Source organism: Dendronephthya gigantea, unplaced genomic scaffold, assembly GCF_004324835.1.
Source record: "Dendronephthya gigantea isolate DGI-Jeju-01 unplaced genomic scaffold, DenGig_1.0 000079F, whole genome shotgun sequence".
NCBI lineage: Eukaryota > Metazoa > Cnidaria > Anthozoa > Malacalcyonacea > Nephtheidae > Dendronephthya > Dendronephthya gigantea.
In genome coordinates, this window is record NW_021163089.1 from 1,049,548 (window position 1) to 1,074,952 (window position 25,405).

Genomic DNA, 25,405 nt, shown 5'->3' on the forward strand with positions numbered 1-25,405 from the left:
GCTCACTAGGAAAACAAAGAAATTTAAATGCCAGCCTATTTTCGTGTCGTAAATATCTTTTGATATTTTGAACTTTTTCTAAATTTTATTTTTTGTTTTTCTTTATGCTTATTTATGACGTCACCTCGTCGCTATGTAGCAAGATGTTTCTAATCAATTGTTCTAATCAATTGTTCTAATTGCTAATTTTCTAGAATTTATTCCAGGAAAAGTTGTGGATAGATGGTTGTGAAAATAGGGATTTATTGGAAAGGTATGAATGGGTACAGTAGGGGTAGTACGTACTACCAGTAAGCAGTATAGGTTATATTATAATATGCTATGAAACTGCTCAAATTCATTATTGCACATTAAAACTGCATTCTTTTCATATGAAAGATTTTGCTCAGCATAATTGTGAACAGTCTATTGTGTAATCATATTTTCCTACATGATACTTCCACAATTAATAGAATTTTATGGAAGTAATAGTTCATTGATTAATAGCATGGAAAACTGGGATCAATATGTTTGGTCCATTGCTCTAATCCACCAGCCATATCCTTTATTGAAACATCAAAGTCCTGGAGAATTTTTTTCAAAATTAAACTGCTCGCTGTGAGTCATTGCCCTGATGACAAACAGCAATAACTAATGAAAAGAAAATTGTTAGAACAAGTTAGCAATAACATAATTAATGTTTTGATATAACCATGCAATATAACCAGAAGATAAACCTGGTAGAGATGTTTCATGTTCACTATATAATTCTAGCCAACGTTGTGCTTATTTCTTCTTTAATTTTCACCAGGTTCTTGTTGTTCTCTATATCTCTGATTGGAAATGGTCTGTTTTTGGATATTTGTTTAAGAAGAAACTGAAATGTGACACTAAGTAATTGGTGAAGTATGAATATTATTTATTGGACAAATATAAGGATACTTAGAAAGTTGTCAGAAGTTTGCAAACAACATATCTCCAACTCAACCCTTGGACGGACATCAACCAATATGTGTGATATATTTTCATCTACCAATTTCTTGTATTCCTTAATGTGAATATGTTTACCAGAAAAGGAAAATATGTTTTTGACACAAGTTATTTTGACTGATTGACATGCATTTTTATATATTTTGAGTACATTACCTGGGCTGAGATCCTACTGATACTTTGCAGGATATCAATATTTCTAGTCTAGAATGATTTGAAAAGCAGTGTGCTGAATAATGTTGGTCTTAAATAAGAATCTTTGACTGGCAATTTTTAGAGGTTGTCTATAAAAACCAATCAACCAAAATTAAATCCATCATTACTTTATCAGAAGCTGCTGTGCCACAAAACTGTTCATAATCTTGCAACATGGTTATTGTTGGCTCATCTCCACAAACAGCACAGTTGTTTTGCCTGCTGCGGAGTCTAATGGTTGTAAATCTACCGTCCAGTGCATCAAATAACAACATTTTCTTATTAAAGGACACTACAAATGTTGTTAAGGAGTGTTTTTGCTGCCTAATTCAAAGATGATCTCAAGATGAAGAATAAAAAGTTGGGACATATTGCAAGGATACCAGGAAGGCCAACTGCAATCTTTATAACTTCTAGAGCTTGTAAGTTGCCAATTATACCTGGAACTAAAGTGCCAATTTACAATCGACATGACTATGTTAATAGTATGATTGATTGATATTAGACTATATAAGGATAAGGATATCAAACAAGGGACTCTCTTTGAATTCAGAAACAAGGCTGACTTACCAACTCCTAGTACACCAGAGTCTGAACAATTCCCTACTGTCTCAGGAGGTGGAGGGATGGGGTAGAGACATCTATAACAGGGTCCATTCTCATAACCAAATGTAGTCAATTGTCCATCAAAGCGAAGTGCACTTCCTGAGACTAACGGTCTTCTCGTTAGTATACATGCATCGTTTAACAAATACCTGGTTGGAACATTATCTGTTGCATCAACTATGATGTCATAGTTTGAGATTATGTCCAGGGCATTAGCACTGTTGAGATGCAATTTATATGTAATTATTTGCACTGAAGAATTCAATTTAGACAATGTCGCTTTTGCTGAATCAACCTTACTCCAGTTAACTTTCAGTTCAGAATGTAAAACCTGTCGATGCAGGTTGTTTAGTTCAACATCGTCGTAGTCAACCAATCCAATGCATCCGACACCAGCCGCTGTTAGGTATATGGCCACAGGACACCCTAATCCTCCAGCTCCAACAATCAACACTGAGGAGTTATTTAGTTTTAATTGTCCTCTTACACCAATCTCTGGCAATATAAGCTGCCTGCTGTATCTCATTATATCTGGGTTGGTTAGTTTTGATTTTGCACCTCTGAATCCTGTAATGTTTTTCACATTACTTGTTGCACCATTTTCCAGTTCTTCCCATGGTATTCCCTATATTGAAAGGACAGGGAAATGTTCATTTAATAGCAAGCAAATAAACTAGAAGAATTGCTCTAAAATCCTAACTTTCTATTCTAACTCCTCTCTAATGTCTTATTTCATGTAATATGCTATGTGTACATATAACAAATTGCAAAATGTATTCCAACAGGAATTGTCCGTCGCACCTTTTCACTTAGAAATTCTTTGATTTGATTAAGCTCCGAAGTCGTTCGTTCAAGTTTTTCAAGTAATTCTTCCACATTTTCTTCTTTTTATCCTCCATTCTAAAGAAACGCCATTTCAAAACTACACCAAGTTTTTCAAACGAAAAAAAATGAAAATTTTAAACCTTATCGAAAGTACAACATGAAGTATCCAACGCTAATCCAAATCGAATTTATTTTGGGTGACAAATAATACAGAAGAATTCTATTAAATTGTTGTTTTTGGATGATTATCTTCAGAATGGGATGAAAAAACACGTTTGAGTTTCCTGCTTCATATATATATGATGTATTCTCGTCCAGGTAGAGGTGAAAACGAAGAGGATTTGTTGAAAATACAAAAGGAGTTTTTGTCTCGAGGAAGGAATCCAGCTGCTGGTGTTGGACACTCGACTGGTAGCAGATCAGCAGAATTATCAGAGCTGAGAGAGGAAGACGACAGTACATGTGAAAAAAGACCACATGAACGCGATGTTGTACAGCTGCAAGGTACATTTTTGGTTGTTTCAGATCTTGGTGACATTTATCCTTGGATCTTGTAAAAGTGAATGATCTAGCTATTCAAGTCAAAGTGGGCAGTTCCATAGCTGCATGATTTTGTTAATTCTCAAACTGCTTCCCATGTATGAGCTTACTGAGGTATAAGAAATGGACTTTCAATTAGATTTAAGATTATTATCCAGTTGCTCATTATTAAGAAACAGCAAACTTTTACCTTTGTCATCCCCAGAAAATCAATCATCCCAACCCGTAAAACATTAACCCATCAGTCCTTATTCTCTCCTAGGAAGCCTTCTTGACTCCATCAAGAGCTGCTTTGAGTTTCTCTTCAGCTTTCTCTAACTTTGCAAACATTCTTAACTGTGTAGGCACAGAAAATGTTGAAGTGTTTCCAAACATTCCCAGGAAGAAATCCAAGTTTAAAGATAGACATGCCACGCTGCAATCCAAAGTTAGTTATGCTCATTGTGATCTGATTTGTAAATGAAATCCTTAGTAATAAAATGTTCTATATACTTGTTATATAACCCAACAGCAAAATGACAGATCTAGGGATACTAATCTTGATGGGGCAGATCTCTTAGAAAGTAAGTATATTAAAATGTACATAGACTATAGAATGTACAATTGAATATTACAAATACACTGTTTATTTTTATATTTCTGACTTTTAGGTCATGACAAGCATGTTACAGTTTTGCTTTCTAAAGTCATGGTAAGAGGAAATATTCTGTGGTAATCAATAAGAGATGCTAATTTTGCAATGAGTAGTTTGATGTTATACGTTTATAGAATCCAGTTTAAGAAAGTGGTTTTTTAAGATTCAATTGTCTGTTTCTTTTCTATAGGAAAGAGAAACTGAATCCTGTCCTATTGTGATGCCAAGCATCACCCCAAAGGGTTCCCAACAGTTCTACACAGAGATACAGTAGAATTGTCTACCATGGAGGAACAGGTGGGAATTGTTTAGGAATAACTTTTTACAATTTCATAATTTTTTTCTTGTAAGATATTAAATACCATCATGCACAATTGGTAATTAAATTTCTATAGAGTGGTTCCAGGAAGAGTTTGTTTGCAAAACAGTTTGCAAAATCTGAAGAAAAAGACTTTGGTATATTACCAAGAATGCGACCTATTATCAGGGGCGAAGATGGTGATATTGATGAAGATATGATAGATGATGGTAATTCATACAAACAGTTTTTGTCCCATGTGTTTTCTCCTCAACTATTCCTTTTAAATTAATCTTGAAAACAAACAATTTTGTCACAGATTCACTCTCCTTTTGTCCAACGCTCATCACTGGTGAAGGACTTAATGATGGCGATGCAAACCAGTCAGCTGCAGCTATGGCTGAAATACACAAAATACATGCAGAGAATGTTGAGAAACTCTCATCTATGTCCGAAAAAGAGATTTTGGAAGAACAAGCTAAACTTCAACAAATGCTTGGTAAGACATTCAAGGAGTGATGAATTTGTAGTTGTTTTTTATATACCCTTGTACTCGCCAAGTTGTGTTGAGTTTTATTTTTTAAATGAGGCTAATCATCATTATATTCTAGATCCATCTATTCTCAAATTTCTCCAAGAGAGGCGGAAACAACAACAATCTACAAGCACCACGAAAGATAACTCCCTTCTCGGGGAAGATGATGAGGGTATAGATACTATGAATCTTGTTGATGATGGAACAGCAGGTGAAAGCCAGGAGAAGTCTAAGGTTGAGAAAGATGTCGAAGGTCTGGTTGGTATGGCAAATGATATTCTGGGAACCAACATTTCTGAGAAGTGGCTGCATATGGATCAAGTTGAACCAGAAAAGTTGGAATGGATGAAAGATCTGCCAAATGTAAAGAAGTCTGGGGTAGGTTCAGGACCACAAAGTTTCACATCTGTCCAGTGCAATCTTTCCCATAATCTAGAGTGTATTAGGTTAGATAATCAGTTCTTATATATTCCACTTAATTCTTGAATCTTTTATCTTTTCATTTATTTGCAGACAAGTGAACAAGCCAGATTTGACTTTAACGGAAACGTTTTGATTGGTGCTGAAGATATTCCAGAATATGTGGGATTGCATCACCATGGCGATGAACCAGAAAGAGCTGGGTATACGTTGGAGGAATTGTTTTTACTCTCAAGAAGTAACTTTTTGCAACAACGTGTGTTGGCCATCAATACTCTAGCGAGAATCATCAAGAAGGTTCGCCGAAAAAATTGAGTTGATTAAACTGCGTTTACATGAGATGGATAATCTGCCTGCCATAGAAAAGAAAATATAAGTGGTGATGGTTGTAGCTAGTATAAAGTTTTTCAACATCATCAAACATTGTTCCATCATTATAACTTGTTTATCTGGCAAATTCATCTTGCAATAAATCCATGAACTCTTCAACGAGTGAACTTCTCAAGCAGACACACCTGGTTGCGTTATGATAGTTCTATTAATCATGACGGAAAATCCATCACTACTAATACTACACACCAATACTACTACAAAACCTGCTAACAATTTTATCATGCATAAATGGTAACCTCAATTCTTCTTCTTCTTCTTCATGTTAAAGGATCGTTGTGGAACGTATCGTGGTCATTTAGATCAGGATTTGCTACCGTTGTTGCTTCAAGCTGGTCTGCCGTTTCTTCTTCGTTGGTCCTTGGATGATAGCACGGACTCTCAGATTGCTGCTTCCGTCAGTTGCTTTAACGCAATGCTTGTTAGCAAACAAGATGAGGTAACAAGGAATATACAAAAAATGTTCATGGAAATTTGGCACCGCGAGAATGGCAAATGCCACATCGTTTCGTTGTGTTTCATAATAAATAATAAAAAGGGAATCTTAGTTAGTTTTTCTGCATTATTTAGACCGTGGCAGATCTATTGTGCTTTGGTTGGTACCGGGGGAAAGAGTTGCCATGTTTGTGTCCACAGGAGATGAAGGATTCTGAAGGAGGCTCGAACAATCTTCCGGATGTTGATGTTGTCAAACACGACTTGATAAAAGTACGAAGAGATATTTTACCCCCGTCAAACATTCAACTAACAAACTGCGAGAAGTGTCTGTGATCTGCATTTGACAACATGAATGTAGTTTGGTAGAATTTAAGACCTTGCCGCTAATCCTATATAGCTAATCTAAGACTATCTAATGTCTCTGAAACCAATCTGTTGTTTTTTTAACTACATTAATGTTTTCTTTTCCAATTTTTCCTGAATTTGATTTCATTTTGCATATTTTCCAGGGTTTGTTGCAGATGCGATTTCTTCCAAGGCTGCGTTATATCCTGGAGGTGTGTCATCCTGCGTCCCCAGTTGTTCTAGATATCCTCGAGATCCTCACCAGGATTTCTCGACACTCGACCGAAGCTGCTCACTGCGTCGCAAAATGCCCTCGACTACTAGAGACAATACTAGTCCAGTTTGTGCCAAGCTCGTGGAAGGCTAGAGAGAGATCAGTTGCTACGACTGATCTCTATGGCCATCCTTTGGCTGAAGCTTTGAAAGTATTCAGAGTTTTATGTTGTGCTGGAAAACATCTTGCAGATACACTGGTAAGTGTAATGACATGTTTCCTATCTCATTATAACCTGAACAGCTGAGGCATAAAGGCCCTGTTACACGGTACAATTTTTCCTGCAACTTGCAATGCAACTCTTCTTTTGAGAGATGTAAATTTGGGAACCACCAAACTTTTGTCTTTATTACACTCCATGGCGTTTCTTACACTTACATTTTGAAGACTCTTCACTAATTTATATCTCTTAAAAGTAGCATTGCATTGCAAGTTGCAAGAAAAATTGCACCGGGAAACATGGCCTTAAGCTATGATCTACTATGGGCATAAAGGGTGGATATAATGTTCATGTTCTCACTGACCCAAATGTAACGCTAAATATCGCTCTTTTTAGATTACCAAGTACGGTTTGATAACCAAAATTTTACGATTTATAACAGTACCAGCTGAACAAATGATGTTAGACACAACGGAAGCGCTTCAACTAGCTGCAGAGAGTTTAACTATTTGGAGTATTTGTATATCATATGGTTTGTCCTGTGAGAATTTGAGGTAACTTTAATACGGGTTTTTTCAACGTTTTTCTTGCGTTTTTCCAGCCTGGAATAAGTGCTTCTTCTAAAATATCTATCAATGTTTAGTTTTCAGTCAGTTTTTTCTCGTATCTAGCAACGTTTACCCGCATATTCTAACTCAAGTCCAAGGATTGGCCTCGTTACCAGTCTACGATCAACCTCAAGCGAGCACCTCCTGTGCTTGTGCTCTGGTGGATCTTGTTGAAGCCGTGACGCATGTCGCTGGAAACAAGGCCGAACTGCGGGCGCAGTTGACGACTCGGTTCAGTGCAAAAGATAACCATCCCGGTTGCATGGACGCAAGTCATCTCCCCCCGTCCCCTATTGATTGGAGTCATGTGACTGGATTGCTACCTCTGATTGGACACTGCGTTCGACTTTTCAAAGACCAGTTCGTGTCTATTGAGGAGAGGATTGCTAAGGTATCTTTTGATCATTGCTTAAATGATCAAATATTAGAATTAACAACCACAGCACTTCCTGCAAGAGCAAAAGGCAAGCAATATTCCCCGCCTCAGCGCTCTCCTATAGCCCCATGGTTAACCATGCGACCTCAACACGATGTATTTTGCTTTATAGGAAGAATCATTCCTTTTGATGTCGCGAATTTTCAATCTTTTAGCATCGTTTTATGAAAAACTTTCGACCCAGGTACATAAAGCTGCTTTTGCTTTCTGCGTTTTTTCATTTTGAGGTTTTTTTTCAATAGGATTCTTCTTATTTTTCATTTCAGCCGTTTTATTCGCCAGTGGAATGTTTGGAAGAGATCGAAAGCTTTCTAATGAACGAAATTTGTGTCCCCATTCTAGAGTCTAAAACGTTGTCGATTTTGCTGGTTAGAATGAGGTGAGACGCGAAAGGATTTTACTGAGCAAAGATGAGTGGAATAAAGTTGAGAAGTTCTGTCAAGATGTTTTTCATTTGATTGTTTTTTGACCGCGGCAATATTCGGTTATATTTTTGCTTCAGAGTGTTTTAATTTTCTATCTTCTATTGCAACACAGAGTAATAGGAAAATAAGGAAATTTCCTTTGCAGGATCTTAAGATTATGTATCACTTCTTTCAGAGATTACACTTCGTATTTCACGAGGGAAACATCAGCCGCTGATCCGTCACGTATTCCCAATCTTCCTGATTACGGTCGCTGTGCAGGACAGAGTAGTTGCTCAAACCAACCAGATATTCCACGTTGTCTTCACAGAGGAACGCCATTTCCTTTTTTGCTCTCCTTCGCCAGGCTAGCCATGGTCATTACGTCATGTCATAAAGGTCTTGCGAATAAGGTCAGTCGCAAAGGAGTCGGTGGATCGCGGGCTCTGGGCATGCTCCTGCTATTCAATTTTTCTCAATGCTCCTTGATTGGTTATTTTGTAAAAAATTCGTCATTTTTCAATTCTAGTTTTTACCGTTCGTAACGTGTGATACTATCGTCGAATATTTAAAATTAAACTCGACTCCTGGACAAAATGTAAGTGTAGAAAGGTAGTGAATTCAAATATTCTGCCTTGTATAATGCGTCCAGAAATAGTAAGCATTTTCAATCATCACCTTTTCTGTATTTTGTAGAATGGGGAGACTGGGTGTTATTTTATTAAGGTCGAACAGCATTTCCAGTATTTTCTTATCAAACTGTTTTACAATATCGTAAGTATTTCAAGGTTCTCTGCCTGTCTGTCAGGCCTTTCTGTGCAAGAGTATATTTCTGTCCTTCCAACTATCGTTATGTTTCAAGCGCCTGCGAATATGTCAATCTTTATTCTACTTTAGCTTCTTCAAAGTGACATCATGGATGGTGAGCTAACAGCATTGTATCACACGACAAGTTTGCTTCTCTTTTCGCGGCTGTTTCCTGGGGATGAATTTTATGCTCACGATCTTATGTCTCTTGTCCTATTCAACGCTGCTCTCTTTCAGTAAGTTTCTCTGACGCGTCCTGGAATCTCCAGGTTTTGGAGGATCAGAACGACGGTTCTCGCGACGGTTGATGTGATTTCTTTCTTTCAGCGAGAGCAAAGATGAATGCGCAACAACAATAGCATCAAACTTATCCGAAATGGGAATCGAGTCATCTGCCGCGATGAAAGATGTTCCTTCAAACAAGCAGAAGTCATTCTCGCGCGGAGAGCTTCTTTCAGAAGCGTACAAAGATTTGCTGTCCATTCGTTCAACGTTCATATCTTCTTTTGCACAAATGAGACACGCGTTAGCAAAATCCAGGTAATTTTGCAGAGATATGAACTGAATTGACATCAATGAACTGAACTAGTTCATTCCTTCAACTCCCGACCTGTTTTCGCGAGAACAACAACCAAATCAGCTGATTTCTCCTTTCATCTATCAAGAGCTCACAGCCTTCATCAGCCTCAGAACATTACGTCATTTCTACTGCCGCTTGTTGATGGTACAATGCTGCCCGCTGATTGGATGTTTCTTCCTTTAGTCGATCTTCATAATACCGCTGTTAAATCGTAAGTTTGTTGGCTCAGTCCTATTATTAATGTCCATCATGTCGGAAGCAAGCTCATAAACAAACCTTTTATTTGCAGCGAATTGCTGTCCAAACCACAACAGGATCGCCTCACAAGCGCATCAGGTTCTATCGTGAAACGAACATTGCAATGGGTTCTTCTGCTTGAAGAATGGCGACCGGTAGTCTTACATAAAGTAACGACCACGGCAAAAGTAGTGCGGCTCATGTGCACTTTTCTTACAGGTGAAAACTCGTATCTTTTGTGTAAAGATTCTTTCTGTGGGATTCCATTTTGATTTTCTCTCGTTCTTCAGGTAGTGATTTATTTCTGGACAACCTGATTCATAATTACCTCAAATCATTGCTCCATATTTACACTCATTCCTCACAGTTGGCCCCTCTCGATTTCAACTCAGCTATACCAGGAATTACTTCGTTCTACGATCTGTAAGTATAGGCAATGTTAACACTGCAGATGAATGCATGAGAGACTACTAATAACACCTCATGTCCACAATTCAATTTCCTTAAACGTTCAAGCTTAATAAAGTTAGTTGAAAATTGAAATGTTTCTTTCAGATTCATCTCGTTCGTTACCCAGTATGAAGCTGTGTCGTTTGGAGACAAACTCTTCTCCTCTTTTCTAATTTTGCCCTTACAACAACGATACAACAACATGTTTAGAAAAGCTGTTTGGAATGATCATACAGGCGTGTTCAGGTCGTTTGGCTTAACTTTTGACGACGTAAGTTACGATATCAGAAACATGATGATCCAGTCTAGGTACCATGCAGCAACTTCCTAGTAATGGCCTATTCTTACCCAATAGTTGTCCAAAATTTACGAAAGATACCTTCATAAAGATCAATTTATAACAACTTCAGGATAGCATTGATCTTACGTAGCAATGGCATTATATATTTATATATTTGCAGCTAACAATTCCTGTTGAGTATTTTCTATTCCCGTCTGAATCCAGTTTTGAAATCTTAACACTGCAACTACGGGCACTGGCTACAGGCGCTTTACGGTAAGAAAACAGCAACATTTGGCTGTAGTAATTTATCAGACTATGATTTCAATGTTACTGCGCAGTAATAACAGAGTTTCCCCCCGCTTTTTAGCCAAAATTGGTCTTCAATCTTTTATTTAATCGCTGTGCATCATTTATCAAGTTACATTTTCACAAAACCAGAGGTAAACATTTACTCGAATGGTGAATACTTAAATCTCATGAAATTGAACTCCATGGGTATAACAGAGTGTATAGGAAACGAATCAGATTTTGTTTTTATACTACAGAACTTGAATTCATTCAATCAGAAATTGAAGCTTATGAATCAAGTTTTACTCCTACAAAACCAGGTATGAATAGACCTTTTTCATAATGACGTCAAACGCGGAAAGTCTGATGTTTCACGAAGTTTGATTGGCTCAATAGTTTTGTGGAGCCAATTAAATTTCGTGTAACATCAGACTTTCCGCGTTTGACGTCATTATAAGAAAGGTCTATTGTGATATATTTTGCCAGATGAAATTCTTTGTTGAGTTGTCTTTGAGTTTGAACGTTCTCTTGTTTATGTTCAAGGATGTTAGAAATGACGTCATTTTGTATCACAAACCATCGTCAGATCATCCGAAAGGATTTCAAGTCTTCTCTGCCCTTCCTCCGACACGTGAGCTGTTGCTGAGATATAAAAATGAACCCGAGGAAGCTTGGGGAGTCTGGAACCAAACTGCGTAAATTGATAGACTGGGTTTTTGGTTTATGATTAAATTAGATATTGTAAATAGAATCACGCGGTTCGTGTAAATAGTCATCCGTTGTAAAAGGCCTTGGTTCTTCTCCAATCCAGCCTTTGCTCCTTGAACAATGCAGATTAATGTTGTATTTCCTAAAGGCGCTGTTACACTACACCATTTTTCTTCCAACTTACAATGCATTTATAATGATGTTTATTGGTATGCTAAGAAAACGTTAGCAGATCGTAAGACATGTTCGTATTTGTCAACTTTAGATGTCTCAGGAGTAGAACTGCGTTGCAAGTTGCAAGGAAAGTTGCATAGTGTAACAACACCGCCTTGATTAACCATCGCGCACAAGATTATATTGGCAAGAATTGATGGTTGTGTTTTCGAGTCTGATTTCCATCCAGTGCAAAATGTCTTGTATCAGGGTAGTCCAAGGTGTGTTTTAATAGAACGGCAATACGCATGCGTGCGTTAACCACTCGTCAACACCACTTGAGTCAACACAATGTCAGTCAATCGAATTCCAAATAAACAATTAGAACTCCTTAAACTAGTTCCAGTCCTTGTTTTAGTCACGCGAGATAAACGTCAAACCATGAAAATTGGCATTTATACTTCTAAAAGTATTTTGTGAAAATAAAAGGTTATGGCTGAAAAAGGTTTGTAGAAATGAATATTTTACGATGACTTTATTATTGTAAAGATGTTTAACTCCACTTTATTATTCACAAACTCTCAAGATTTGAAGAAATGGACGACATTCTTTCACGAGGCTGGGATACCAAGGGGACCAGCAAGCGAGTAAGTCACACAAAGAAATAATGAAACCTAAATCAAACACCTGTAAAACTTCGCTCATTTCGACTTTATTCAGTGTTACACTTAAGATAGTTTGTTGCAAGCTTATTATAGATATTCTAAACCTATTATATATACTTATTATTTATCAGTTTGATCTCGTTGTATATTGCATTGTTTGATCTTGTATATATACAGTTTTATCAATCGCTTTGACTAGTTTGCTGATCAAGTAAATGTATTCTAGGTATGCAACGTTGTTTTGTAACCATCGACTTAAAGATGATTTGCTTGCTGATTTAACCAAGGTGAAGCCCCAAATTATTTTATTAGGTTGAAGCAGGATCAAATATGTGCTCCAATATCTTTCATAGTAGTGTGTAAAAGTGTTTGTACACTAAGAGTATAAGAGGTTATTCACTTCCAAGTTTACAGGCCTTTGCTCAAAATTTCTTCAATTTTCCAGTGGCTTTATCTTTGATTCTTGTTATTCAGGAGATCCTTAATGATATCGGAATTACTGTGATGGGTGATATTATGTCAATTTTAAAGCATGCTAGAGCTGTATATGCAAAGGTAGTTACTATTTCTACAATGTAATGTGGATTTCCACCATATAACAGTTCTTAGAAACAAATATTTCATTGTTTATTTTTCAGCTTGAAAGAGAGAAAACATCAAATCAGTTGGTTGACAGCCCAAAACCTCTTGACAGATTAACAAATGATGATCCTCCAATAAAGACAACAACTCTTATAAAAAAGAAAAAAGTTGTTGCCAAGCCTTCACTCAAGCCCAAATCAGGTGAGAATTCAGCCTCTTCAGCCTTTGAGTGGAGATCATAGATTTGAATAGGGGACATAGATTTGAAGTATACAATTATGAATTTGTTTCTTTTTCAGATCTTATAGAAAAAGAAGCTCCAACATCAACAACAATCCAAAAACAAATTCCAACAACACAGCCTAAAATCACTGTTACTGTTGGTGATCCACCAGTTGCAGCTAAAAAGAAACCTGCGAAAACTAGAATGACATTGTCAGAGAGGTTTGCCAGCGAACAAGTCCCACAACCAAAAGTTCCCCAGGTGTCACTGGGGAGAAGTGATTTGGCTGAAACTGTTGCAGTTAAAAAAGTTCTTGCAAAATCTAAGCCAGCCACGGAAAGATTGCCACCCAATAATAAAGGTATTCCTTAGACTGTGTTTTTGAAATTTATTATATATAGTCGGCCATTTCTTTCAAGGTATATTTGTTCAATTTCACACTTTGTAACACATGTCTGGTTTGTTTCACAGGGGCTATAAACATGACTTCAGTTAAACGAAAGTCTGCATTCGAACGACTTGGAGAAGATGAAGCAAGCAGTCTGTCAAGACACATGGAAGATTTATCACCTAAAATTAAAATCACCAAACTTGCGAAACCACGAGTTAAATCACCACCTAGTAAAGTGATCTCTTTGGTCAAGGTTAGTTAAAACTTGCTTTTTATGTCTGACGAAAAACAAACATTTTAACAATCAATGTAATCATTCCAGAATAATGAAAGCTCAGTTTTCAAACGCCTTGGTGAAACAGACCAACCGCCAAATTTGGCTTCAACAATGCGTACAGATGCTCTTACTATACATGCAATCAGAGGAGCTGGTTCACGCATTGTCTCAGATGATCCAGAAAAACCTGCGAAATCCCAGAGTGTATTACGGCCATTGAAACCCATCCGAGCTGTTCAGCCAGTCAAGCCAGTGTCATCAGTGAAGGCCCGCATATCAGACAATACGACAAAGGAATCTAGCAGAAAGTCTGTGTTCTCAAGACTGGGTAGCTAAACCTGACTGACAAGATTTTAAAATGGTTGAATCGGTCAAACCGTTTTTAGAGGAGGTTTAAGTTATAGTCTCTTGATAGATGTCTACAATGTTTAAACAGCAACAAATTGAATCATTCCTGTTAACTAAGCAGCAAACTGAAAGTAACCAGAAATATATTATTTTTTATTCACATTCTATTTGACACAGATCTTTATATTACATAATAAACACCGTCTTCATCATCATTGCTTTAACAACTCTTCATTGAATGACACAAGCTTCCGAGCCTGGTGTGTTCTTTTGTCCTAAACTTCTTGCAAGATACAATACTTGCATCCATTCTTGTAGCTCTGATTCCGTTTCGGCACAAAGGAAATACTTTCTCTGTGTGTCTTTTGGCTTCAGACAGAATGTGAAGTTTTTTGATTTTATTTCACATGTTGCAATTTCACATGAATCTAGTACAAAGGATTTAGATGTATCCTATAAAATTTAAGAGAATATCTCATGGACAATTTTGTGAAAATGTCTTGGGCAGGCAGTCATGTTTAAAATTTATGTTTGCAAGAAGAAGGGCACAATTCGTTGACCCACAAAACCCACATGTTTATAAAACAGTTAAATATTAATAGACCCATTTTTACCCTGTGTTCAATTCTGTTCAAATCATGAAATGCATAGTTTCAAGTTTAGAATTCACAAACTGGTATGGATATTCAAAGTTTTTCATGTTTTTTTATGCACTTATAACGCTAAACATGCAAGATATCGATCAAAACTATCAACTTAGTAATGTAAACAAACAATTGGCTTCGGTTCAAAAACACTGCTTACATCAGGAGAGTCGCCATAATATAAAGTTCTTTCTTTTAGTGAAAACCATTTCTTTTCCCATTGCTTCGAATGCTTCGTTCTTTTCAACAACCATCCCGATTTTTCCGTTGCCTCAGCGCCAGTTTCGCCTGTATTAGGGCTTGATGAAACATTATCTACTTCGCATTCCTTGTCTGCCGCCATATTGAAACATGTTATTCTAACACTCATATGACATTGAAATTCCTCAAAAGCAGGAATTCAATGACTAAGAAAGAAAATAATCAACGATGTGAGAGAAGGAATTCTTGGGAAAACTAAGGAAGTTTGAAAGGTTTTCGCATCCTTGCGAGGAATCGTCATCTACGTTTAGCTCCATGGCGGACGAGACGGATCAGACGGACGAATGGCTTGATTTTTCTTCGTCTTGTTTTGAAAACCAGGAAACGCTTTTCGAGGCGAAGGATGAGGAAACACAAGATCCTGAAGAAGACCTAAAGCATGAAATAAACGGCTTTAGCAAGCTTGAAGATATCCATGAACTATTGAAGCAATCACTACCAGACACCTCCGTCACAACACATGTGCGTCAGAAAACAAGTTCTTCCCAATGCACTTCAGATATTTCGGCTCTAAACGAGTCATGTAAACATTGGTAGGTAATATATTGCTTTATGACAACGCGTACTTTACAGAAATATATCAAAAGCTTGGATTGCTGACGCTAATTTATCTGATTAAATTGTTATGTCTATTTTATTTGACAGGATTTGGGTCGAGTTAATTTCCAAATTAAACGCAGTTCGCCAGCCAAAATGGATGGGTTCCTGTTTAGAGGAGTGCTTTTGTCGTTCTCTACAGGTCTCGAAAGATTTAGTAAGTAATGCTTTGAAAGCACGACTCTATGGATTTGTTTGAAATATTTGAATGAACATGTAGTATAGTATAATTTGAGCTTAATTGTCAATCATTCAATTCCGGATATAAAACGGGGCATTTTATACAATATAAGTATTAACAGATAAAGTTACAGTATTGGATGAGGCAGGACAACAAATAAAATAACTGTAAATTGATGTATCCTGGTTAAAAACATGCAGTTTCAACTTGAGAATCTTCTGCCATAGATTTTGCATGTAATCTCTCATGTTCAATGGGATGTTGCATAAGTGCCATCTGTTTTGACTTTCCCATTATCTGATGCACCATAGGGCACAAATTTTAGTAACAGAATTTGATTTCTCTTTTCTAGAATGAAAAAGAACAGCCACAAATAGAATCTGATCATTCTTGCAAAGACTTCTTTAATTTCCACAAGATTTTATCAACTAATAAGGTACCTTATAGAACGAATGATTCTGATATTGAACTAATAAATAGAGATGACAGTATACAGTCCGTTGAACTCACTGACACTGTGAAGGAAGAGTTGACAAAATCGTTAGATGATAATTTTGAGGATATTGATGCCGAGTTAGAATGGTCAGATAACGATGTGAAGGACAATACCTCGTTAAGCAATGCATCTTTGTCATCCTCGGGAATAAATGAGAACGAGGCGACTGCAGGTATTATTGTTTATTTTGACCATGCTGAGGTAATTTGCTTCTCATAATAGATAGTGAACAGTTAAACTGAGCAATTCTATTTTGATGTAGAGCTGGTTTGCCTTCCATATAAAGAGGTTCTCCATCTCCGGGATGAACTGAGAGACTACACAAAACAATATTCGGATATTCTTGTAGTGGAACTGGAGAACCGGGATGCCTACATAAGAGAAAAAGAACTAAAAAATGACTTTATATCAAGCTTTTTATCAGTTCAAGAAAAACTAAGAGAAGTTAATTCAACAACGAGCAAAAAGAAGTTTTCTTTACAATCTAGCAAGCAAAACAACCCCCCAAATAGCCAGGTTTGTATTGATTTATGAACTTATATTCTAGTAACTCAATTTGCTTTGCCATTAAGAGATGGAAGCCAACCCACCAGGGTAATACCCATCAGCAAAAGCTGTTATCAATGGGCACCCTATTCCATTTCAAATATTCTATTGATTAGTTTATCCTTCCCAAGAACAAATAAAATATGATTTTACCTTTTATATAGAGCTTAACAACAATACCATATGAAATTAAGAATGGTGGTCCAAGTATTGATATTTTGGAGAAACTCATTGAAAGTAGGTTTTCAGCAATAGGTAAAAAATTACAATAATTGATATATATTCATCATGGGAAATTGTGATAAAATATCTTGTTTATTTTTCTGTAGTTATGGAGGCAATGAAGACAAATAGTCCTAATGTCCCAACACTTCTAACAAATTATATTCTCAATGGTATGTTTTACTTTGCCTCTGAGTGCATTGCATATTTATATAGGTTATACTAACACCCTCTATGTTCCTTTAGTATTGTGCAAATAATGAACAATGGTGTCTCCATAAAACTTGGTACAAGTTTTTGCCTGGAGCAAATTGCTGGAAAACATGCTGTGTGTGTGGCCAGTCTGATTGAATTTTAGGCTGCGACTATATGTGCTGGCCATACTGACCTTTTTTAAATGAATTGAGAAATAATAAATTAATTGGACAGAATGATTTGTATTTAGTGGAATTAGGATGAATTATGGCAGGTTTAGGTAAAATTATAGAGTTTGTACAAAGGAGATTTTGTAAAGCATAGTAATATACTTATCCTTGTAAATAATTTTGTATTTTTTATAACTATAGCAAAATAAATCTATTTTATTGTATATTATTTCGCTGTTTTTATGATGTTGATTGCGGTCATTTATTGGATTTCTGTGTTTGCTCCTGTTATTCTGATTGCTTTTCATCTGCCAGAGACTAGCATCTTCCAAAGGTGATTTATGTTGCATTGCTTTCTATAAAATAAACATCCATGTTTAACAGTGAAAATTATTGTCAGTGCCCTTCATTTTTATAGACAAGTGTTCCTGTCAAGTACCTTGATCTGTTCCATGATGATAATTTCTCGATTGTGGCTTAGAAAACTGGTCACCCTTGGTGAGGCGTTCGACTTCATCCCAAGCCTTCCTGTCCGCCCAAGACGATGCACATAATCCACTACACTCACAGGAAAGTCAAAGTTGATCACATGATTAACCTAAAGATGAGATGATGGTATTGTAAATATACAATTACAGGGAAAATTTATGAGATACTTTGGAACTCTTCAAGGAGTAAACCAAAAAAACTGTCGATACACCTTTCTACAATCGCCAACTTTCACCTACATTAGTGGTATCCAGTCCTCTCGAAGCAACATTAGTACACACAAGAATAGGTGTTTCTGTTGTTTTAAAATTTTCAAGATGCAACCTTCGTTCCTAAAAAATACCATTTCATCCATTTCATTTGGAGCCAAAGATTTTTTTAACATGCTCAAAAGATTTTAACCTTTTTAGTCATGTTTCCATTCAGTCGTATTTGTGGTACTCCCCGTTCCTCAAGAAAATACGATGTCCAATCACAGCTTTTTGTTGTGTTGCAAAAAACCATAATTTTTTTCTCTTTTTGTGTCAAATCCTGTGAGACTATCTGTAGTAGCAACTCTGTAATAATGAGTTGCAATGTTGGATTTTATTTGAATTTCCAGGTTTCATGTTCTGTTATAATTAAAATCTCTTACCGCTCTTTTTGTGCTGGGAAATTTTTACAAACTTCTGGGAAATGTGCGGTAAAATCTGATGCATGCCAGAGTTGCAGATGGAGAGGTTCTGAAATAGAAAAAATCATAATGTGCTATTCAGGATTTATGCGAATGATCTGCAGACTTGTTTCATTTTGTTTGTATTTCATCTCACACATACTGGAATGATTTGACTCAGTGTTCTAAGTATCTCTCGCGGTACTGTTGTCGTAACAAACACTGTCTGTAGAAGCTGTTCACTTTCCTTCCAGGAGTTCACCTGAAAATTTCAATTGAGATAAAGTAAGTTATAGTCAAACTTCATTGATCCAAAAGATTTGAAACTCATTATGGAATCAGAACTACAACAGTGCATTTTTTAAAAGCATTTTTCAAAGAAGAGTTGTCATTGTAGTTAGCAACATACTCCTGCATATTTTAAAATTTCCAACGCCATGGATGCAAAACTTGGATCAAACATTGTGTCTGCTTCATCAAACACCAGATGGGATAAATCAGACAAAAGAATGTCACCTAAATAGAAATTATTCAAGGTAACTTAACTAAGGTTGAGTGTTGCTAGTGTTTTTGTCTCTGGCCACCTGGATCATGTTTATTATTATTAAATGTATAAACACTGGTTGGTGTACCTTTTTGTAAATATTGAAGAAGTACATGTGGTGTGGCCACCACAATATCAACTGCCTCTGATAATCCTTCATGTATCCATTTCTTAAACAAAAAGAGCTTTTGTACAGACAAGTTTTAATGCTGCTCCAAAGTTGCATTTTTTCAGTGGTGTAAAATATTTCACCTTTTTTCTTCCACTGATCAAACCAAGGGATCGCAACTTCGTGAAATGGCTGAGATACTTAACATCTCTCTGAAACAAATGGAAAAAGTGCAGTAAGTGTTAGTACAGTTAGACAGATCAATTGACACATTCGTGTTTGTAGCCACCAGACAAACACTTGAACTATATTTGAATCATACCAAAATCTGCATAGAAAGTTCTCGGAATGGTACCACAACACAAGTGCGTGGTCTGCTTGGCCTTGACACAACACCTTCTATATCTTCCTCGTTTTTCAATAGATGGATGATTGGCAAAAGATAGGCAAGCGTTTTTCCAGATCCTTGTAAAAGTAAAGCACTTGAATTTGTATTCAGGATTTCTAAAACGTCTCTGCAAAGTAGAAAACAAGTGAATCCTACCTGTATGAGATGTACAGAGAATGTTGTGACCATGCAGGATTGCTGGAATGCTTTGGACCTGATTTTTGTGTGTAATATATGAGATTAAACTGCATTGAGATGAACCGGATTGTTTCAAATGTACTAAAGGTATATTACCTGGATTGGTGTTGGATGCTCAACGTTCAGGGTTTTTATAGCATCACATAAATCTTGTTGCAAACCAAGATTGCCAAAATCTGATACATTATTGATACCATGAAGTGCAGGGTGCTAAAGAAACATGATTGTTTTCTGTATGTATGCATGCTGTCATTAATGCAATGGACCTAAACAACATAAAACCACTCACATCCTTTGAAAATGCTTTTAAAAATGTTTCCATTGGTCCTTTATTAATGCTCTCAGTTTTGACTGGAACATCTCGTGCGGATCTTCTCTTATGGGAAACTCTTACTTGAGAATGTGCTGTTGCTAACCATCTGGACTGTTTCAAAGTGAAATGTCGTGAGAATAAACATTTTTTTGAAATGCCATCTATCCACTGATTAATTATTGTTATTGGAATTATGGAATTATGAAAGATGGGAAACAAGTTTCTGCAGACTGTAATCAGTCTATTGAAGTAAACCCACAAACCCTCAGGCCTCATGTGTGGAAATAATATTTAGCAGAAATAATAATTAACGGAAAGGTCTGTAATTAACATGAAATGCGCGATAGGGCATAGGCCCATAGAAGTAAAGCCGTATGTTTTTTCCAAAGATAATTTTATAATGGTCATAGAAAGCTACAAAGAAAATCACAGTTGTGTTATCTACCTTTACGTAAGAATCAGAAATTTTGCGAATTAGTTTTGTCGAACGCATACTAGCGCATTTCTTCTTTCCTAGTCTCCTTATTTTAGTTATTTATTCTTTCAATTTTCATCCAGTCCACTCGTTTCTTCTATTTAGTCCAGAGATTTAGTCTCGTGAGGATAAATTCCATTGCTCAAAATAACTTTACGAGGATTTCCGACAAAAAGTGTCGCAGTTTGCGGCGTGTTGCAATTTTTGAATTCAAAATACTAGTTGGATACAATGGCTGCTTTCGAGGTGTCAACTTTTATTTTAGCCGTCCTTATAAGTGTTGCTTTGATATTCTTCGCTGTGTGGAATGTAAGTTTTTTGTTTTTTTTGGTGAAATATCGAAGTTCGAACTTGTTCGGTATTTCTTGGTACTTAATTCACATTTGCTGATATGCACTTTCTAATTTTCTAGATTATTTCATTTGATGATTTGAAAACGGATTATAAAAATCCTGTCGACCTTTGCAACAGTTTAAATCCTGTAAGCGTGATTTGTATTTCATACAGTCGCTGGCAGGCTTTAGCTAAAGCTAATTATTATTTCTAGTGTACTCGTTAGCATTTTATTAATTGACATTTTAATCTACATGATTCGTCTGTACTTAAAAAGGTTGTTTATCATCATTTAGATCTCTCATCAATCTGACTTTCTTTCATTTTCAGTTAGTACTGCCAGAATATGGCCTCCACTTATTTATATGTCTGTTCTTCCTTGTTGGATTTTTTTGGACATCATTGATTTGGAACATGCCACTAATTGCATATCATGTTCACAGGTCTGATTTATCATTTTGTTACCTTTGGCAAAGAATTATAATATCCTAAACTTCAAAAAAATGCCATTTGTATTACAAGTTCATGCAAACTACAAGAAAAAACATACTCCGAAAAAGACTTCTTATGAGCTAGATATGAGCTATAGACTAATATTATATTCTGGTTTGACAATGACTTTGAAATAAGGTCGAAATATCACCTTAAAATCTTCTCTTTTTGTCTATAGCTCATATCTTCAGTTTACAAGATGTCATTTTTCGAAGTATGATTTTTCTTGTACTTTATCAAATTGTCTGCTGGTAATGGTTTTTCATGCAAACTACTTGCTCAAATGAAAAAAGAAACCACACCCGATGGATCACTTCTGTTCTACACGCTTTTCTTACACATCACGCAGGCGGTGGACCGTCTGCCATGCAGGCTACAGGGTATCACAAAAATTTTCAGAGAAATTCTGATACTGTTCGTGACAAACTGGTCGAAAAATTTCTCAGCCATCTAGACCACCTATGATTGTACCTAAAGTCCTAAACATTCTGCAAAGCACTCTCAATTGTCAACCATTGCATTTTGTTTTGTATTTTTCAGATATATGAACCGACCAGTTATGAGCAGACCTGGTTTATATGATCCTACTATCATTATGAATGGCAGTGAAATGTCTCGTTGTCAAAAAGAAGGATGGGTCAAACTTGCTTACTATCTTCTTAGCTTTTTCTTTTATCTGTATAGGTGAGTGTTTACAATATGTTTGCCTACGCTTATATACAATTTTGCCTGACATAGTATTTATTAACTCTTAATTCTTTTTATTTCTGCCTTTTTTTAAGGATGATGAGTGCGATTCTCGCGTAGCCAATGTTTTGTTGAACTCTTTTTTTTGTGCAAAGGCAAAGAATGACAAAGACAGATTTCCAAGAGTTTTGTACATTTCATCGATCGAACTACAGTCATTTAAAGCACTTTAAACTGAAAATAAGGTTAGACATTTAGTTTACTATAAATACAAAAACAGTTATGACTTATGTAGTAGTGCTGCACTGTTTAGAATCCGTTCAAAACAAAACGTTCAATCTTTATCTAACTTTTTTGGCACTAATTTTCCCCCATGTTTACCCCCACCATGTTATTTTTACAACAATATATGTATTGTTTATGAAATTCGTAACGTTTTATGATTTTATTACAACGGAACTGTGCTAGAACAGGCTTAACAGCTGGACACAATTGTTTTTATTTATTTTTTTCTTGTGGTCCGAACTATTGTCTGAACTCCGAATTCATATTTTAGCGTTTTCTGCAATCTGATTGGCTACACGAGCGGTCCATATTGTCCATATGAGGCAGTACGGACCGCGCGACATTTAAAAGCGCAGAGCCAACGCTAAAATATGAATTCGGACGGCAAGAAAAAGATAAATTTATTATTTACCAGTTAAGTCGGTCCCTATAAGGAAATATTTCCCTCCCTCTCAAAAACGTCCTTCGGCCTCCCCCTTACCCTTACCATTTTGGTCAAAATTGACGACTTTTTCAATGTTCGAAAAACCAACTAATATTATCTAAAAGTAAATATTATCTAAAAAAAAAATTAAATGAAAGATGTTAGTCTTAGGAAGATATTTTTAGAATTTTAAGACAGTTTTTGAACCATTCAAAAAGTCGTCAAAATTGACCAAAATGGTAAGGGGTAAGCTTTACCATTCTGGTCAAAATTGACGACTTTTTCAATGTTCCTAAAACCAACCAAATATGCTCTAAAATGAAAGATATTAGTCTTACAAAACCATTTTTAGCACTTTAAGACAGTTTTTGAACAGTTTAAAAAGTCATCAAAATTGACCAATATGGTAAGGGTGGTAACCCATACTGCCTTTCTTTGTAAATCGAGTTTGTCAAACTGCTTGCTCTGGAAAAATGTTTGCATCTTGCCTTTAACTCACAATTGAAAATACTCCAAAATTCCAGTCGAAATTATCAATGATAAAACACCATACTGCCTAAGGCTTACCCTTTACCATTTTGGTCAATTTTGACGACTTTTTCAACGGTTCGAAAAGTGTCTTAAAATGTTAAAAATGGCTTCCTAAGACTAATATCTTTCATTTTAGATCATATTTGGTTGGTTTTTGGAACATTGAAAAAGTCGTCAAAATTGACCAAAATGGTATAAGGGTAAGTCTTACCATTTTGGTCAAAATTGACGACTTTTTAAACGGTTGGAAAAGTGTCTTAAAATGCTAAAAATGGCTTCCTAAGACTAATATCTTTCATTTTAGATCATGTTTGGTTGGTTTTTGGAACATTGAAAAAGTCGTCAAAATTGACCAAAATGGTATAAGGGTAAGTCTTACCATTTTGGTCAAAATTGACGACTTTTTCAATGTTCGAAAAGCCAACCAAATATTATCTAAAATGAAAGGTATTAGTCTTACAAAACCATTTTTAGCACTTTAAAACAGTGTTTGACCAATGTGGTAAGGGGTACGACACTGCCTTTCTTTGTCAATCGAAAATACACCAAAATTCATGTCGCAAAAGCTCCATAACCTATGATGAATAACGTCTGCATCGTTCCAAAGAAGTTCAAACTGCTTGCTCTGGAAAAATATTTGCATCTTGCCTTTAACTCACAATTGAAAATACTCCAAAATTCCAGTCGGAAGTGCTCCATAATCAATGATAAAACACCATACTGCCTAAGGCTTACCCCTTACCATTTTGGTCAATTTTGACGACTTTTTAAACAGTTGGAAAAGTGTCTTAAAATGCTAAAAATGGCTTTGTAAGACCACTATCTTTCATTTTGGAGCATATTTGGTTGGTTTTTGGAACATTGAAAAAGTCGTCAATTTTGACCAAAATGGTAAGCCTTACCCCTTACCATTTTGGTCAATTTTGACGACTTTTTCAACTGTTCAAAAACTGTCTTAAAATGCTAAAAATTGCTTCCTAACACTAATATCTTTCGTTTTAGAGCATATTTGGTCGCTTTTTGGAACGTTGAAAAAGTCGTCAATTTTGACCAAAATGGTAAGCCTAACCCCTTACCATTTTGGTCAATTTTGACGACTTTTTCAACTGTTTAAAAATGGTCTTAAAATGCTAAAAATGGCTTCCTAACACTAATATCTTTCACTTTAGAGCATATTTGGTTGATTTTTGAAACATTGAAAAAGTCGTCAATTTTGACCAAATGGTAAGCCTTACCCCTTACCTTTTTGGTCAATTTTGACGACTTTTTCAACGGTTCGAAAAGTCTCTTAAAAAGCTAAAAATGGCTTCCTAACACTAATATCTTTAATTTTAGAGCATATTTGGTTGCTTTTTGGAACATTGAAAAAGTCGTCAATTTTGACCAAAATGGTAAGCCTTACCCCTTACCATTTTGGTCAATTTTGGCGACTTTTTCAATTGTTCAAAAACTGTTTTAAAATGCTAAAAATTGCTTCCTAACACACTAATATCTTTTATTTTATAGCATATTTGGTTGCTTTTTGGAACATTGAAAAAGTTGTCAATTTTGACCAAAATGGTAAGCCTAACCCCTTACCATTTTGGTCAATTTTGACGACTTTTTCAACTGTTCAAAAATGGTCTTAAAATGCTAAAAATGGCTTCCTAACACTAATATCTTTCATTTTAGAGCATATTTGGTTGCTTTTTGGAACCTTGAAAAAGTCGTCAATTTTGACCAAAATGGTAAGCCTTACCCCTTACCATTTTGGTCAATTTTGGCGACTTTTTCAATTGTTCAAAAACTGTCTTAAAATGCTAAAAATTGCTTCCTAACACACTAATATCTTTTATTTTATAGCATATTTGGTTGCTTTTTGGAACATTGAAAAAGTTGTCAATTTTGACCAAAATGGTAAGCCTACCCCTTACCATTTTGGTCAATTTTGACGACTTTTTCAACTGTTCAAAAATGGTCTTAAAATGCTAAAAATGGCTTCCTAACATTAATATCTTTCATTTTAGAGCACATTTGGTTGCTTTTTGGAACATTGAAAAAGTCGTCAATTTTGACCAAAATGGTAAGCCTTACCCCTTACCATTTTGGTCAATTTTGACGACTT

General features: G+C 35.9%; 7 protein-coding genes across 9 annotated transcripts; 4 read left to right on the forward strand and 3 right to left on the reverse strand.

Annotated features, from left to right (window-relative positions):
• Nucleotides 1–361: 361 nt before the first annotated feature.
• LOC114532354 (adenylyltransferase and sulfurtransferase MOCS3-like) lies at nt 362–2,654 on the reverse strand. The gene is made up of 8 exons (XM_028553837.1): nt 2,572–2,654; nt 1,735–2,395; nt 1,548–1,610; nt 1,293–1,456; nt 1,126–1,173; nt 908–1,027; nt 788–827; nt 362–595 (listed from the first exon to the last, which is right to left on the reverse strand). Exons 2-8 carry the CDS (start codon nt 2,294–2,296, stop codon nt 480–482), a joined length of 1,113 nt encoding a protein of 370 aa, XP_028409638.1. The 5' UTR covers nt 2,297–2,395; nt 2,572–2,654; the 3' UTR covers nt 362–479.
• Nucleotides 2,655–4,008: 1,354 nt separating this feature from the next.
• Nucleotides 4,009–11,444, forward strand: LOC114532380 (RNA polymerase II-associated protein 1-like). Its single transcript, XM_028553870.1, has 25 exons — nt 4,009–4,066; nt 4,165–4,297; nt 4,387–4,566; nt 4,679–4,980; nt 5,116–5,319; nt 5,684–5,851; nt 5,983–6,120; nt 6,360–6,668; nt 7,026–7,183; nt 7,301–7,628; nt 7,786–7,857; nt 7,940–8,052; nt 8,274–8,490; nt 8,607–8,675; nt 8,774–8,851; nt 8,975–9,120; nt 9,212–9,424; nt 9,550–9,675; nt 9,754–9,920; nt 9,992–10,124; nt 10,257–10,422; nt 10,613–10,707; nt 10,802–10,874; nt 10,980–11,042; nt 11,266–11,444. Exons 1-25 carry the CDS (start codon nt 4,055–4,057, stop codon nt 11,419–11,421), a joined length of 3,819 nt encoding a protein of 1,272 aa, XP_028409671.1. The 5' UTR covers nt 4,009–4,054; the 3' UTR covers nt 11,422–11,444.
• A 562-nt stretch (nt 11,445–12,006) lies between these two features.
• On the forward strand, nt 12,007–14,253 carry LOC114532381 (uncharacterized protein C19orf47-like). The gene is made up of 8 exons (XM_028553871.1): nt 12,007–12,088; nt 12,170–12,230; nt 12,475–12,535; nt 12,723–12,803; nt 12,887–13,031; nt 13,130–13,414; nt 13,525–13,697; nt 13,767–14,253. Exons 1-8 carry the CDS (start codon nt 12,076–12,078, stop codon nt 14,055–14,057), a joined length of 1,110 nt encoding a protein of 369 aa, XP_028409672.1. The 5' UTR covers nt 12,007–12,075; the 3' UTR covers nt 14,058–14,253.
• LOC114532383 (PH domain-containing protein DDB_G0274775-like) lies at nt 14,175–15,126 on the reverse strand. The gene is made up of 2 exons (XM_028553873.1): nt 14,874–15,126; nt 14,175–14,522 (listed from the first exon to the last, which is right to left on the reverse strand). Exons 1-2 carry the CDS (start codon nt 15,081–15,083, stop codon nt 14,301–14,303), a joined length of 432 nt encoding a protein of 143 aa, XP_028409674.1. The 5' UTR covers nt 15,084–15,126; the 3' UTR covers nt 14,175–14,300.
• Nucleotides 15,127–15,138: 12 nt separating this feature from the next.
• Nucleotides 15,139–17,525, forward strand: LOC114532382 (fasciculation and elongation protein zeta-2-like). 2 transcript variants are annotated; one of them, XM_028553872.1, is made up of 7 exons: nt 15,139–15,507; nt 15,620–15,728; nt 16,105–16,420; nt 16,511–16,764; nt 16,959–17,031; nt 17,124–17,189; nt 17,263–17,525. In XM_028553872.1, exons 1-7 carry the CDS (start codon nt 15,230–15,232, stop codon nt 17,274–17,276), a joined length of 1,110 nt encoding a protein of 369 aa, XP_028409673.1. In that variant the 5' UTR covers nt 15,139–15,229; the 3' UTR covers nt 17,277–17,525. The 2 variants fall into 2 exon arrangements, 1 of the variants encoding a protein (XP_028409673.1); XR_003687950.1 differs by having other exon boundaries at nt 15,208–15,507; nt 16,105–16,188.
• An 18-nt stretch (nt 17,526–17,543) lies between these two features.
• On the reverse strand, nt 17,544–20,682 carry LOC114532355 (DEAD-box ATP-dependent RNA helicase 39-like). Its single transcript, XM_028553838.1, has 15 exons — nt 20,520–20,682; nt 20,051–20,185; nt 19,858–19,971; nt 19,720–19,777; nt 19,498–19,640; nt 19,319–19,387; nt 19,155–19,236; nt 18,932–19,038; nt 18,686–18,784; nt 18,505–18,592; nt 18,273–18,427; nt 18,110–18,202; nt 17,821–17,979; nt 17,617–17,737; nt 17,544–17,548 (listed from the first exon to the last, which is right to left on the reverse strand). The coding sequence occupies exons 1-15, from the start codon at nt 20,565–20,567 to the stop codon at nt 17,544–17,546; spliced, it is 1,476 nt and encodes a 491-aa protein (XP_028409639.1). The 5' UTR covers nt 20,568–20,682.
• A 56-nt stretch (nt 20,683–20,738) lies between these two features.
• Nucleotides 20,739–24,324, forward strand: LOC114532542 (protein cornichon homolog 1-like). Of its 2 annotated transcripts, XR_003687969.1 has the most exons (6): nt 20,739–20,858; nt 20,962–21,030; nt 21,213–21,325; nt 21,915–22,058; nt 22,157–22,306; nt 24,304–24,324. XR_003687969.1 is itself a non-coding variant. In XM_028554069.1 (5 exons), exons 1-5 carry the CDS (start codon nt 20,781–20,783, stop codon nt 22,179–22,181), a joined length of 429 nt encoding a protein of 142 aa, XP_028409870.1. In that variant the 5' UTR covers nt 20,739–20,780; the 3' UTR covers nt 22,182–22,382. The 2 variants fall into 2 exon arrangements, 1 of the variants encoding a protein (XP_028409870.1); XM_028554069.1 differs by lacking the exon at nt 24,304–24,324 and having other exon boundaries at nt 22,157–22,382.
• Nucleotides 24,325–25,405: the final 1,081 nt, after the last annotated feature.

Bases quoted from the DNA above. Each gene is read 5' to 3' on its own strand.
- LOC114532354 (XM_028553837.1), bottom strand. From the start codon at position 2,296: ATGAGATACAGCAGGCAGCTTATATTGCCAGAGATTGGTGTAAGAGGA. The intron at 1,028-1,125 runs GTAATGTACTCA...ATTCACATTAAG, and splicing joins TCAGTAGGATCTCAGCCCAG to GAATACAAGAAATTGGTAGA. The intron at 828-907 runs GTCCAATAAATA...ATCCAAAAACAG, and splicing joins TTCTAAGTATCCTTATATTT to ACCATTTCCAATCAGAGATA.
- LOC114532380 (XM_028553870.1), top strand. The intron at 5,852-5,982 runs GTAACAAGGAAT...TGCATTATTTAG, and splicing joins TTGTTAGCAAACAAGATGAG to ACCGTGGCAGATCTATTGTG. The intron at 9,676-9,753 runs GTAAGTTTGTTG...TTTTATTTGCAG, and splicing joins CATAATACCGCTGTTAAATC to CGAATTGCTGTCCAAACCAC.
- LOC114532381 (XM_028553871.1), top strand. The intron at 12,804-12,886 runs GTAGTTACTATT...TTTATTTTTCAG, and splicing joins CTAGAGCTGTATATGCAAAG to CTTGAAAGAGAGAAAACATC. The intron at 13,032-13,129 runs GTGAGAATTCAG...TTTCTTTTTCAG, and splicing joins TTCACTCAAGCCCAAATCAG to ATCTTATAGAAAAAGAAGCT.
- LOC114532383 (XM_028553873.1), bottom strand. From the start codon at position 15,083: ATGAGTGTTAGAATAACATGTTTCAATATGGCGGCAGACAAGGAATGC. The intron at 14,523-14,873 runs GTAAGCAGTGTT...TAAATTTTATAG, and splicing joins ATTATGGCGACTCTCCTGAT to GATACATCTAAATCCTTTGT.
- LOC114532382 (XM_028553872.1), top strand. From the start codon at position 15,230: ATGGCGGACGAGACGGATCAGACGGACGAATGGCTTGATTTTTCTTCG. The intron at 16,421-16,510 runs GTATTATTGTTT...ATTTTGATGTAG, and splicing joins TGAGAACGAGGCGACTGCAG to AGCTGGTTTGCCTTCCATAT. The intron at 17,032-17,123 runs GTAGGTTTTCAG...ATTTTTCTGTAG, and splicing joins TTTGGAGAAACTCATTGAAA to TTATGGAGGCAATGAAGACA.
- LOC114532355 (XM_028553838.1), bottom strand. From the start codon at position 20,567: ATGCGTTCGACAAAACTAATTCGCAAAATTTCTGATTCTTACGTAAAG. The intron at 19,641-19,719 runs GTAGGATTCACT...TACTTTTACAAG, and splicing joins TCTCTGTACATCTCATACAG to GATCTGGAAAAACGCTTGCC. The intron at 18,203-18,272 runs GTTAAAATCTTT...GGTATTTTTTAG, and splicing joins ATGGAAACATGACTAAAAAG to GAACGAAGGTTGCATCTTGA.
- LOC114532542 (XM_028554069.1), top strand. From the start codon at position 20,781: ATGGCTGCTTTCGAGGTGTCAACTTTTATTTTAGCCGTCCTTATAAGT. The intron at 21,031-21,212 runs GTAAGCGTGATT...TTTCATTTTCAG, and splicing joins TTTGCAACAGTTTAAATCCT to TTAGTACTGCCAGAATATGG. The intron at 21,326-21,914 runs GTCTGATTTATC...TGTATTTTTCAG, and splicing joins ATTGCATATCATGTTCACAG to ATATATGAACCGACCAGTTA.